General features: G+C 41.6%; 1 protein-coding gene across 1 annotated transcript in view; it reads left to right on the top strand.

Annotated features, from left to right (window-relative positions):
• LOC126091953 (transportin-3) overlaps positions 1-13478 on the top strand; it is a 211400-nt gene that overhangs the window by 166536 nt on the left and 31386 nt on the right. Inside the window, exon 14 of the mRNA XM_049907291.1 lies at positions 3314-3525. Coding sequence (XP_049763248.1) covers positions 3314-3525 — 212 coding nt within the window. The remainder of the gene's footprint in view (positions 1-3313; positions 3526-13478) is intronic.

Genomic DNA, 13478 nt, shown 5'->3' with positions numbered 1-13478 from the left:
GCAGCTTTTATACATAGAAAAACAAAACTTTTGCACTTTGTTTCTGATCCAGAATATTACGCCATCTTGCTGTTCGCATGTGTTGCGAGAGGCGTATCGTATGTGGCGAGAAAGGCTACGAAAAACTGTAGCGCGAATTATGACGACTTCTGTTCATTATTTATGTCTCTGTGTGTGATGGGGAAATGGTTCTTTTGCGTGTGTGTGTTTTCTGTTCTGTGTCCTTGGTCAGTTCTCTCAGAGCGGTAAAGAGTGTATTATTGCAGAGTGTAGTAATTTTCTTTTATTGTTATTTGTCGGTATAGACTGTTGCTGCTTCTCAGAATGGATAAATCGTTTTCGATATTAGTGAGTTTATGGTTTTTGTTCATTAGATGTTCTGCAAAAGTTGAATGTGTGCTGTCAATTTTTAGAGCTCTCATGTGCTTTGTGTACCTCGTTCGGAAATTTCTGCTTGTTTGTCCTATGTAGTGGGCCTGACAGGAGTTGCAAGTGAGTTGATATATTCCAGCATTGCTGAATTTGTCTGAGGTTTTTCTGACTGGTTTTAGTCTTTTCTGAACTGTATTGTTTGTTCTGAATGTTACTGGTACCCCTTGCTTCTTCAAGATGTTTCCTATTCTATGTGATATTTTGTTATTGTATGTTAGTGTGTACCATCTCTCTCTTTTTTTCTGAAGTGGTGTGGTCTGCTGTGTTGTCTGTGTGTACTGCATGTTTCTGTTTTACCTTGTTGTTGAGTTTGTTTATCATGTCTGTTTTGTAGTCGTTTTCAACAGCAATTTGTTTGATTATATTTAGATCCTGTGTGTAGTTTTCTGGTTTAAGAGGTGTTCTGTTTATCCTGTGGATCATGTGTGTGAAACTGGCATATTTATGCATTGTCGGGTGGTTGGATGAGCTGTGGATAACAGTGCTTGTGGATGTGGGTTTTCTGTAAATGGAGAATTCATGTTGGTGGTTGTTTCTTGTGATTGTAAGATCCAGTTTCTTGTTGTTTTCTAATCCCATTATGAAGTGGATTTGTGGGTGCACCGTGTGATGTTACTGTGTAGCTTTTCCATCCAGTTTTGTGTTTCATCTACAAGACAGATTATGTCATTCACATATCGGTACCAGTAGATTATTTTGTACCCTCCTTGTTTTACAATGTTATTGAATATTGTGTTCTCTGTATGGTCCTAGAAAATGTTGGCTAAGATTCCAGTGACAGGGGACCCCATGGGAAGCCCCACTTGTTGTAAGTAGAAGTTGTTGTTGAAAGTGAAGTAGTTTGTTCTGTGATTAGCCTAAGGATGGATGAGATTTCATTTATATGTGCGTCTGGGAATTTCTTGAATTTTAGCTATTGTTCTATAATGTTTATAGTTTCTTCTGTGGGTATGTTTGTGTACATGAATGTTATGTCCAAAGATACCAGTTTTGCAGTTGGGGGATGTTGACATTCCTAATTTTCTCAATTATGTCTGCTGTGTTGTTTGTGTATGTGTGTGTCTTCTGTAGGAATGTGTGCATGTGTCTCCCTAGTAAGAAAGATGGGGCTTTTCTGAAGTCAACCACTGGCCTGACTGGGATGAGGGGTTTGTGGACCTTTGGCAGGCTTGTTAAGAGTGGAGCTTTAGGGTTCTTTTGTTTCATTCTTTTTGTCTTGTTCTATGTCAAGGTGTTTGTGATGTCTTTACATTTCTTTGGTATCTTTGTGTTGGGTCACAAGTTAGCTTGCTTATTTCATTCTCTGCCAGAAATTTTTCTGTTCTATCAATGCATTCTGCCTCTGTTATTGAGACTAGAGCATTCCCTTTGTCTGCCTGGGTGATGAGAGCATTGTGTTGTTTAAGTTTTCTGTGTATACTGTTTATGGTTATCTCATCAGACGTTTTTTTTATTTGTGTTTATGGATGGTTTGTTCTTTCTAATGATTTACCTCATTTCCTCTGTCACTAGTTCTCTTGTTAGGCCTGGGTTGAAGTCTTGAGTGTTAGTTTTTTCATGTTGTCCGATGATGTATTCAGTCTCAGTGATAAGATTTTCTATGGTGTTATGTGGGTGTTCAAATTGTATTTTGGGCTTTTCTCAAGCAGCTGTTGTTATTTTTTTGTGAGTGTGATGTCAGTAAAATTAATCAAGCATTCATGGAAAGTGTGTTGTGTGTGTGTCTCGGTTTTAGAGCAGTTTTTGTTCATGAGTTTATTTGATTTCTGTTCTTTTTTCTGCCGTTTCTTTTGCATTATTGACTGTGAGTGGTGATTTATTCTTTCTATTGTCTCATACAGTACTGAGGAGCCGGAGATTTGGTTTGCTAATTCTAGATGTAATTTGTTTAAGCTGACATTGTTTTTTTGAGTACAGGGAGCAAATTTCATATTTCAGCCAAGCTCTTCCAGCTGTTCGTTTAGCACATTGTGCTACAGGTGACATATTGTTTACATTAATTTTAATATAACTAGGAATTATGTTGGCCAAGCAGATTTTGTTGTGCTTGAGGTTCGAGTTAGTTTCATGTAGTTTCACTGTCGTTTTTTTAAGTTTGTTGAAGAGCTTTACTGGAAATGCCTGGCATGGCGTAGAAACAATAATATTATCTTGGAACTCTTTCATTTGGTCCGTGTTTGCATAGAAAACAGTAATATCAGAAATTGAGTCCGCCTTGATGCAAAACATCTTGTTATTCGTTTATTTCTTTATCATCCCAAACTAGTTTCAGCGACAAATATCACCATCGTCAGTGGGCTTTTTAATCTAAAACGTGCAGAAAATGGCATGGTTGTACAAACACAGTAAAACATTACATTTTTTACAATGCGGTTTTTGAAATATAGTATTCTATTGATACTTTCATACTACCTTATTTATTGTATGTTATAGTATGTTTTAAGCACAGAAAATATGTTCCAAACAGTGCCAATAATTGCTTAAAACATGCTGTAACATACAATAAATAAGGTAGTGTGAAAGTATCAATAGAAAACTATATTTCAAAAAACAAATTGTAAAAATGTAATAATGTTTTACTGTGTTTGTACAACCATGCCATTTTCTGCATGTTTTAGATTAAAAACCCCACTGATGATAATGATATTTGTCACTGAAACTAGTTTGGGATAATAAAGAAATAAATGAATAACAAGGTGTTTTGCATCAAGGTGGACTTAATTTCTGATACTACAGTTTTTCTGTGCAAACACGTACCAAATGGAAGAGTTCCAAGATAATATTACTGTTCATATTATAATGGAAAATCAGTGTTTGAATTGTAGCCTGTAATTACTATAAGACTTTTATTTATCACTGACAGATATGTAATTTATTTCAGATTGTGATGCTGTACCAGGTGTATCAACATAGTTGCTTTCTATATTTAGGAAGTATATTGGTAGACGAATATGCATCTGAGCCAGGATGTGTGCAGGGTTTGTTAGACATGCTTCAAGCTTTCATTGGTCCTACTTTCACGATACTTCAGGAAGCCAATGGACTGAAGAACCATCCTGATACTGTGGATGATTTCTTCAGATTATGCGCAAGGTTTGTAAAAATACACTTGTAAACACAGGAACAGTGCAAAACTTTTTAGTATAGTTAATACTGTTTTTGTTATGTAGGGGAGGAACTGGAAAAAGTGTGTTTATTGTAAAATCTGATGTTTGTGCAGGTTTTACTCTTGTCTTTTTATCTTACTTATGGTAGGTTACTAAAACTCATTTTCTTACTGTAGAGAGGATTCATTTGTTATGAGAAGACCGTTAAATTAGATGGAGGTAGTGTTGGTCAATAACTTGTGCGTTAATTCAGTACTTTTTTCGTTTATCATGGAAACAATTGTTTGTTGAGTGTCTATTCTATTTCTGTAAGTACCTTTGCCTTTTCAAATTTGACCAAACATTTAACAAATCATAGCAAAATTGCATTTTCTCTTTTTCTGTTGCAGCCTAAAGAGCAAAAGAAATTCAGTGTTTAGGGTAAAATTTGTATAGAAAAATTAAGAAAGGTTGTTTTAAAACTAGTGTTGTAAGTCATTTGTGTTTTTCAGAAATGCAAGGTGAATGGTCATAGAGATTCAACTGTCACCTTGAAAAACTAAAGTTACATGACTAACTTCTTTGTTTGTTTGCAAATACATGTTTGCAATCCCAGTACACATTGAAATGTCAGCACAGCAGTATGGTAACATGCTGCTGGAGAGGCCAGAACAAAATAGTGTAACCCATTGATAAAGTGGAGTATCGTGTTGTAATTCATTTTCAGTAGTAGTGGAAATTTTGCGGCTCTCGATCTAATCCAGATGATTTCTTTAGCTGTCTAGGTTGAACTGACACAACTGCAATATTTCTGCTGCTGCCAAAAGTGAATCACCATATTTACTTGATTATAAGATGAAATTTTTTTCCCAAAATTGACAGTCAAAAAAATACAGGGTTGTCTTGTATTTGCTGATTAAACTATAGCTTCTGAGGTCAATATTTTTACATTGTTTAATAGATTGAGATAGGGATTGTTTTACATTTAAAGATGAAGCTTTGACTATATTGAGATCACATGCAGATTTAGTTGGAAGAATTCGGAAGGGTGGTTTGCGCAAACAATACACGCCCTCAAACAGCTTCGTGATTTCCCGATACACTGAAGCACTTGATACAGTATCAACCTTGCTTGATTAATCAGGTGGCATTTGATGTGGATGGCACTACTGCAAGGAATACATGAGAAATTATGAACTAGGCTCCCTTATAAACTCTTGTGTTGTATTTAAACAGGTTTGTAAAAAAGTTCTAACCATTCATGGATACCGTATACAAACATGTTGTGACTCGCCGATCATTCAAAGTGCCGCCGCGCAGTTACGCGCATCCTCTACATGCGGCACTGTCTGCCAGCCATGCAGCAGCTGCGCCACCTAAGCGGCCAGCCAGCCAGTGGCCGCTAGACTTGGACTCGGTGCTCATTCAAATGTTACAGTGTTCACGTCTTGCTTTGTCAACTTGCTCAGTGACTTATATGTGTTGTGTCGTTTTGAAATACATGTGTTCAACTTGACATTATAACAATTGGCGACGAGGTAGTGGATTTTTCCTTTTCATCATTGACCCACAGGTTTCCATGGCTACTGTCGAGCAACTATTTCAAGGTCTCATTGAACAGCAAACGCTTCTAACATCGGCGATTCGTGATTTCGTCGTGGCGTCAAATGCGTGGCGTTTCTCGTCGTTGTCTATACCTTCTTACGACAAGACGGCGGAAGACTGGTCTGATTATGAAAACATCTTCGATGGCACTTCTTGGCATTTCATGTCACGGACGAACAAACATGTAACTCTGTTCCTTTCCTGGATTTTACCTCAAATGTATCAGTTGTTGTCGCAATTGGCTCCTATGAAAGATCCTGCATATTTGTCCTTTGCTGAAATGTGCTCACTTCTGTCTGTCTATTTTCAAAAGCAAACGCATGTGGTAGCCTCTCGTGTTGCCTTTTATCGTTGTCAAAAACAACCGCATCAATCCTATTGCGCTTGGGCTGCTGAACTTCACGGCCTCAGTAGAAAGTGTCAATTTGCTACTGAAGTTCACAAAGAATCCTATGCCGATTCCATGGCACGGGATGCTATTATCCGGTCGGCACCCGACAAAGAAGTTCGGCAACGGGCCCTTCAGTTGGCAAATCCGACTCCAGAGGAAGTCGTAATCCATTGTGCAGTCTTCTGAAATTTCTTGCGCCGCTGGGACGCAAATAGAGGCGTGGGGTGACGTCAGGGAAATACAACCTCTGTGCGCTGTTGACAACGCATGCAGCGCGTCTCCGCTGGCCGACGTGGCCGCAGTATGCTGCCACGCGCAGCCTTGGCCTAACCGTAAACAAACCTATAAGAAACTGATGCAAAGCCCCCGGCAACTTCCTTCATGTCCGAGGTGTTTTACGACACATTCACGCGAGGATTATCCCCAACGTTGGGCTGTGTGTCACAATTGCAAAAAGAAAGGTCATGTGTCTTCCATTTGCAAATCTGACCGCATACATGATGATCATGAACATGATGCTGATGCTGATTCTGATTCTGTGTTGTCTGTCAATTGCACTTCTTCCCTTTTAGGGAAGTTATTCCTCACTGTCCAAATCCTTGGTCGGGATTTTCGCATGCAGGTGGATACCGGTTCTGGTGCCACTATAATTAATTCTCAGATGTATCTTCAGTTGGGTTCTCCACTCCTATCACCTGTCACTTGGAAATTATGGACGTACAATAAACAGAAGATTTCTCTCTTGGGACAATTTAATGCTGAGGTATCCTACAAATCCGTCATTCACACTGTTCCCATATTTGTGGTTGACCAGAGTACCGCAGAGAATCTTTTTGGTTTCGATGCCTTTCGCATTTTTGGGTTCTCCATAGACGACTCTGTCAATATAGTCTCTGATGCTGTTCCTTATGCTCAATTGGATTCCTTGTCGATGACATTTTCGTCCCTTTTTTCTCCTGGGTTAGGCCGTGCAAACGGCTTTGTAGCTCATATCACACTAAAACCCACTGCTCGGCCTAAGTTTTTTCGGGCTCAGCCCATTCCTGTGGCCCTTCGTGATAGGGTAAAACAGGAGCTGGATCGTCTCACTACTTCAGGGGTCTTGCTTCCTGTCACTTCCAGTGAGTGGTCCTCTCCTGTCGTTGTCGTTACTAAGCCCAATGGTGACATTCGTCTCTGTGGCGATTTTAAAGCCACTGTAAATGCGCAATGCCTCATCAACACTTACCCTACGCCCCGACCTGAAGAATTGTTCACTAAACTTGCATGAGGCCAGTATTTTTCTAAAATTGACCTGTCAGAAGCTTATCGTCAACTTCCTCTCAATGCGGCTTCCTGGCAGTTTCTGGTCCTTAACACGCCTTTCGGCCTCTATCAATACCAACGATTGCCATTTGGGGTTGCCAGCGCCCCTGCTATCTTTCAGCGATTCTTGGAACAATTGTTGCACCCTGTCCCTGGATGTATAAATTACATGGACGACATTGTTGTTTGTCACTTTTTTCATGTCTTACAGACTGCCGGTTTTAAGTGTAATCTCCAGAAATCACAATTTTTTCAGGCATCTATCACGTACTTGGGGTTTCAACTCTCTCGGGATGGTATTCGTCCGCTTCAGCAAACTGTCGCTGCAATCGATGCCCTTCGTCGCCCTACATCTGTTAAGGAACTGCAGGCCTTCTTGGGGAAAATAGCATACTATCACAAGTTTTTACCATCTGCTGCTTCGGTGGCTCAGCTGTTGCATTGCCTGTTGCATAAAAATGTGCCTTTTCACTGGTCCACGTCATTTGATGCGGCTTTCAAGAAATTGAAGACTATGCTGAAACAGGCCCCGTGCCTGGCTACTTATCGACCTGGCCAACATCTTGTTCTTGCCACGGACGCCTCTCAATACGCGGTCGGTGCAGTCCTTGCGCACTATTTTTCAGACGGCTCTGAACAACCCATTGCTTATGCCTCCAAAACGCTCACGGACGCCCAACAAAAGTATTCTCAAATTCAAAAAGAAGCTTTGGTCATTATTTATGCTCTTCATAAGTTTGGTGTTTTTCTCTATGGATCCAAATTTCATCTTGTTACGGATCACAAGCCGCTTGTTTCCTTGTTTCATCCATCATCGTCACTTCCCAACAAGGCTGCACACCGCCTCCAGCGTTGGGCTCTTTACTTGTCTCGTTTCAGTTATGAGATTCATTTCCGGCCGACGGCTCAACATGCAAATGCTGATGCACTGTCTCGCCTTCCCATGGGTCCTGATCTGGCATTCAATAGGGACGAACTTTTGTGTTTCCATCTGGATGTTGCCGAGCAGCGGGTTGTGGACGGATTCCCCGTCACAGGGAACCGGCTGGTGGCGGCTACAGGTTCTGATCCTACCCTCTCCCGGGTTTTACGCTGTATTCAGAAGGGTTGGCCAGATTGTCCGTCCGCTAAGACTTCTGACTCATTGCGGAACTACTACGCTTTGCGCTACCGTCTCACGGCTAGGGATGGTGTTATCCTCCTTTCCACCAACAATGCTTCGCTGCGTTTTGTGGTACCTGCGTCTTTGCATGCTTCGGCCTTGTGCCTCCTTCACCAAGGGCACTGGGCTGTGTCTCGCACAAAATCTCTGGCGCGCCGTCATGTGTACTGGCCTGGCATCGACTCTGAAATAGCACACATGGTCGCTGCCTGCGGCCCTTGTGCGTCACAGGCCGCATCTTTGTCACCGTGGCCTTCGCCTGAGATTCTCTGGGATCACATTCATGCTGATTTCGCGGGTCCTTTTTTAGGTACTTCTTGGCTGCTCGTAATTGACGCCTACTCTAACTTTCCTTTCATTGTCCGTTGCACGTCGCCTACCACCGCGGCAACCGCAAGTGCTCTCGCCCGCATTTTTTCTTTGGAAGGCCTTCCCTCTACTCTTGTTACTGATAATGGTCCGCAATTTGCCTCTTCCGAATTTGCAGATTTTTGTGCTCGTCACGGCGTTATGCATCTCACAGCCCCTCCGCTCTATCCACAATCAAACGGTGAGGCTGAACGACTGGTCCGCACATTTAAGGCTCAGATGCGGAAACTCCTGACTTCTTCTGCTGCTGATGATGCGCTTCTCCAGTTTCTGGCTTCTTACCGTTTCACCCCCATGGGCGACCACAGCCCGGCTGAGCTCTTACATGGCTGACAGCCCCGCACACTACTTCATCTTCTGCGGCCTTCCACCTCACGGCCGTGGGTGCCTTCGCTTGGCCGGTTCACCGCCGACGACTTTGTCTGGGTACGGGAATATGACAGGCAGCCAAAATGGAGTCCGGGCCGCATCTTAAGACACCTTGGCCGACGCCTGTATGAAATCCAGATGGACACGGGTGTTGCAGTGCGTCATTCGGACCAGCTTCGGCCTCGTGTGCCGGCAATGCCTGTTCTGAATGCCGCTACACCACCTTCAGCTCTACCGGACGCTCGGGATCTTGGCGTCTCTCATTACTCACAACACAGCCCTCTCACCGTCATCTCCGTGCCAGTACAAGAACGGCCGCCACCAGGAGACGTGCCCATGCAGGAACCGGATGACCATCATCTGTCGGAGCCAATCTACTTGCCTCCTCCTGCTCCCCCTACAGACGCCGACACATCGCCCCGCAACGGAAAGATTGGTGCACGGGGCCCTAGCAGATTCGACCCCTACGTCTCCTGTCATCTCGACCCATTATCATCGGGGACACTTCCGTCCATACGGGAAGCCTCCTCCTCGAGACTTTACGGCCAGTCACACAACGCCTATGGACATTAGCAATCTACAGGCCACCTCCATCAAGACCAGTGAAAAAATTTCAAAAGGGGGAAAAGTGTTGTGACTCGCTGATCATTCAAAGTACCTCTGCGCAATTACGCGCGTCCTCTACATGCGGTGCTGTCTGCCAGCCATGCAGCAGCTGCGCCACCTAAGCGGCCAGCCAGTGGCCGCTAGACTTGGACTCAGTGCTCATTTGAATGTTACAGTGTTCACATGTCTTGCTTTGTCAACTCGCTCAGTGACTTATATGTGTTGTGTCGTTTTGAAATGTGTGTGTTCAACTTGACGTTATAACAAAACATTTATGGTGCTTTTTAAGTAAAGGTAATATTGAAAGATGAAAATTTTGTCCTTCGACAAACTTTTCTTGATTCTGAATGCAAGTCAGTATTTTATTTGGTTATGAGAGAGACTAATGATTTACCAATGAGGCTGCAAATTAGTGATTCGGCTGCTGTTCACATATCAGAAAACCAGGTAAAAACGTTACCACCTTTTAATCAGCTTTAGAACAAGATGGTTTCATTCAGATGAAGCAAGGAAGAAAATTAATCCATAATTAAATGTCTAAGAAACAAAATAAATAATATTAAACTGACTGTAATTGTTATCGTGAGACTAAATTACAGTGGCAATACCCACTGTGGAGATAGCAATGACAGATGTCGCTAGATCGGGGTGTATGAGCAAAAGTTTGAGAATTTGTCTGAATTGTGATTGTGAACTTTTATTTATATATTAGTTGGTGTTGTTATGTATTACCTGCACCTTCGAATATATTGTAGTTTGTGTTTCACATTTGCTCAAGCACAGCACTATGGAAAAGTTGGGGGGTCAACAGTGATACCATCTTGGCTGTGTTGCACACACGGGCATGTGCAACACAGTTGGCTGCATTGCGTTGGCACTGCAGAAGCTGCAGTATCGGCTCAATACAGTCAGATTGGACAACGTAGTGATACAGGTTTGTGTGTGTGTGTGTGTGTGTGCGCATGTCCTCAAGTGAGGCAGCACAGTAATCAAGACACTTGACTTCAAGAAGATAAGGGATGAAATCAGTATAATTGAGGCAAACATCAGGATTGTTTCTTACGTAATGTTGTAGTCGATTTCCTCTTTCCCTTACTTGTCATCTCTCTGTCATTATTTGAATGCTGTCCTGTCAACATATTTGTGCCAGTGATAGAGTTGAGAAGTTCACAATATCTTAGGTACCTCTTACACTTGTGTTCAGATGAACATGATGTTTGGATTCTGTGTGTATAGTGATCAATTGAGAAATGTCGTTGTGGCTGAAATCAAGTGATCGTGGAACAGGCATAGACTTCTATTTAATTAGGACAGTGAATTAATGGAACAGGGAGTTACATTAATAATGAAACTTACTGGTAGATTAGAAGTGTGTGCCGGATGAGGACTCCAGCCTTGGACTTTTGTCTTTTGTGAGCAAGTGCTTTATCAATTGAGCACGCAAATGCAACTCAACAACACTCCAGCACTGCATTACTTCTACGAGTAACTCATCTCACCTTCCAAACTTGACATAAGTTGTCTTGCAATATTGTGGAACAAACACTCCGGAAGAAAGGATATTGTTGAGACTTGGCTAGCCACAGCGTAGGGAATTTTTCGAGAATGAATTTCACTCTACAGCAGAGAGCGCTGATTTGAAACTTCCTGGCAGATTAAAACTATGTGATGGAATGGGACTTGAACCTGGGACCTTCCACAGGCAAGCAGCCTACCGACTGAGCTATCCAAGCATGACACTCAATCCACCCTCTCAGCATTACTTCCACTAGTACCTCATCTCCTCCCTTCCAAGCTCCATATGAGGTGGTGTTGGAAGTAAAGTTGTGAGGCGTGGTCAAGAATTGAGGACCGTTTTCACAAAACTGGCTTTATACATTTTTTTAAAAAATACTTTAGAAAAACACATACTCATCAGCTTTCTCTACAAACCTATCCAGCCAGCTTATTCCAAACTTATAGAACAGTTTTGCAAAACTCACCTCATGCATATGTAGGTGTTTTTCATAACTCACTTTATGCTACTTAGTTTGCAAAAGACGTTGGAGGTATTGCTGGGTTTTCTCATAATTTGTTTAATATGCAATAGATGTCAGAACAAGTTTTCTGACTGTGTTATGGTACTCGTGGCATAATTGTTTCGCTTGATAGTAAATGGCAAGGTGTGTTACTGTGTACCAACTATGCTGTCACTTGGCGCAGTACCTGATGGGAGCTCCCAGTAGCCACTGCACCAGGTATCTTTTTAATATGCATGCGGAATATTGAACTGTGTTTGTTGATGATTGCTGCTATGAGAGTTGATAGCCTGTTTCCACCATATCATGAAGTTAAATGTAGAAAATTATACTTTGTTAAATTGTGAAATGGAGGGTGGAAGTGGATATAATATTCCTGTGAGTGGTGGTTGTAAAAGAAGAGAAATGAAGCAGTCAAACATCTCCAAACCAAATCATATCGTTATTCAAAGCAAATTGCAGCACCTGGTACTGACTGCTGGTATACTGAAAGGTGTGAGGCAAGCATACATGGAGGGAAGCCTGTCAGGCAGGCAAACACTCTTATTTCTATATTCTATTATATTCTTGAAGAGATAAGAGCAAGCAAGATGCATTCCTTCTGTCGTTCGTGGATCAATACTTTAGCACCAGCTAGACATTTTGCAGATCACACTTCAGCTAAGGCTTCTACATCAGTGTCTGTTAGGTGTAAGATAAAATTTCAAGGTGGATCCCAAGTACCAGATTGTGCTGCTACATTTGCTACATTAAAAAAAAAAAAATAAGAAAAGGGGGGGGGGGGGCAAATATATCGTGGAATCACTTAACCCAGACTGCTCAGCACTATCAAGAACATGGAACTAGACTACAAGAACGAAGAGGCGGCTTAGTAACACCCTATGCCAAGATAGGTAGGCCCCAACAAGTGAAAGAACATTTTGAAATGTGAGTGTAGATAGTGCCATTAATGCAGAGGGAAAAGGAGTAGGTCATATGTCCCCCCAACATTAAATGTAAATATAATCCGGAAAAATTTTTGTGAAGTATAAAGACAAGAAGGCAATAAAAGCCATTGTGCATCAAAATTTAAGACAGTGTTTGCTAGGAATTTTAGTCTCAGCTTTGGTACCCCTCACAGTGACACTTGTTCAACATGTAAGGAGCTCAAACTGAAAATAAATGCTTCAGAAACTGAGGATTGCCAGAAAGTGTGTAAAACTAATCAGCACTTGTGTAAAGCCCATGCAAAGAAGTTCCACAGCATCATGAACAAATATTCTGAAGACAGTGCAAAAGTTTGCTTTGACATGCAACAAAATGAACGTCTACCTAGCAGATTTATTGGAGAAGTCCTTTTAGACATGACAGGTACTGTTCTGTAACCTGATTGTGGTGGTACATGAACCAGAAAAGATACTAATGACATTTTTCAATATACTCAGTGTGAAACAGAATCTGTAAGAGGTGCAAATGAAATCCCATCTGCACTAATACACTTTCTCCTACATTTTTCGGAAGAGAAGACTAGAGGTATCGGCAAGAGAGGCTTTTTTCAGACTCTAGCACCAACCGTAACAAGAATTCTAAGATGCTCTTTATGTTAGCACATTTTATGGAATGAACTACAGTGTTCTCCAAACTTGCCCACTAATTTCCTATTCATGTACATTTTTTCATTCCACGTGTTTTCAGTAGAGTTGAAGAGGAATATTAGAAGAAAGAAGAGATCATATCACGTAGTGAATGCAGGAATATTCTAGTGAAGTTTGGAAAGGTGCTGGTAAGGAGTGAAGACTGGTTTTCCTATGACTTTAAATGGATTGCTAAGGAAATAAATCTGACTTGCCTTTCTAAATGATGGATGTACAATCAAGAACTTACAGACAAACCAATCGTAAGATTCAGTGTGCTGTTAAAATGATATATTTCTCTGGACAGAAGTATATAGGGATAATTTGAAGCAGGACATTCCTTCATCCAAAGCTATGGAATGTGCTGCGATTATTCCCAAGGTAAACCACATGAGTGCAGAAAAGGAGGAGGATGTAATGAAGCTATGTGTTCCCTTACCATTCCCAAGGATACAGCAAGTTTCTTCAATGACATACTCTCTGCAAGTGGTGAGGAATACTTAGGTTATGACAGCTCACGGA

The sequence above is a fragment of the Schistocerca cancellata genome, chromosome 7, assembly GCF_023864275.1.
Source record: "Schistocerca cancellata isolate TAMUIC-IGC-003103 chromosome 7, iqSchCanc2.1, whole genome shotgun sequence".
NCBI lineage: Eukaryota > Metazoa > Arthropoda > Insecta > Orthoptera > Acrididae > Schistocerca > Schistocerca cancellata.
Note: the sequence above shows the minus strand (reverse complement) of the source record. Positions and strands in the feature narration are given on the sequence as shown.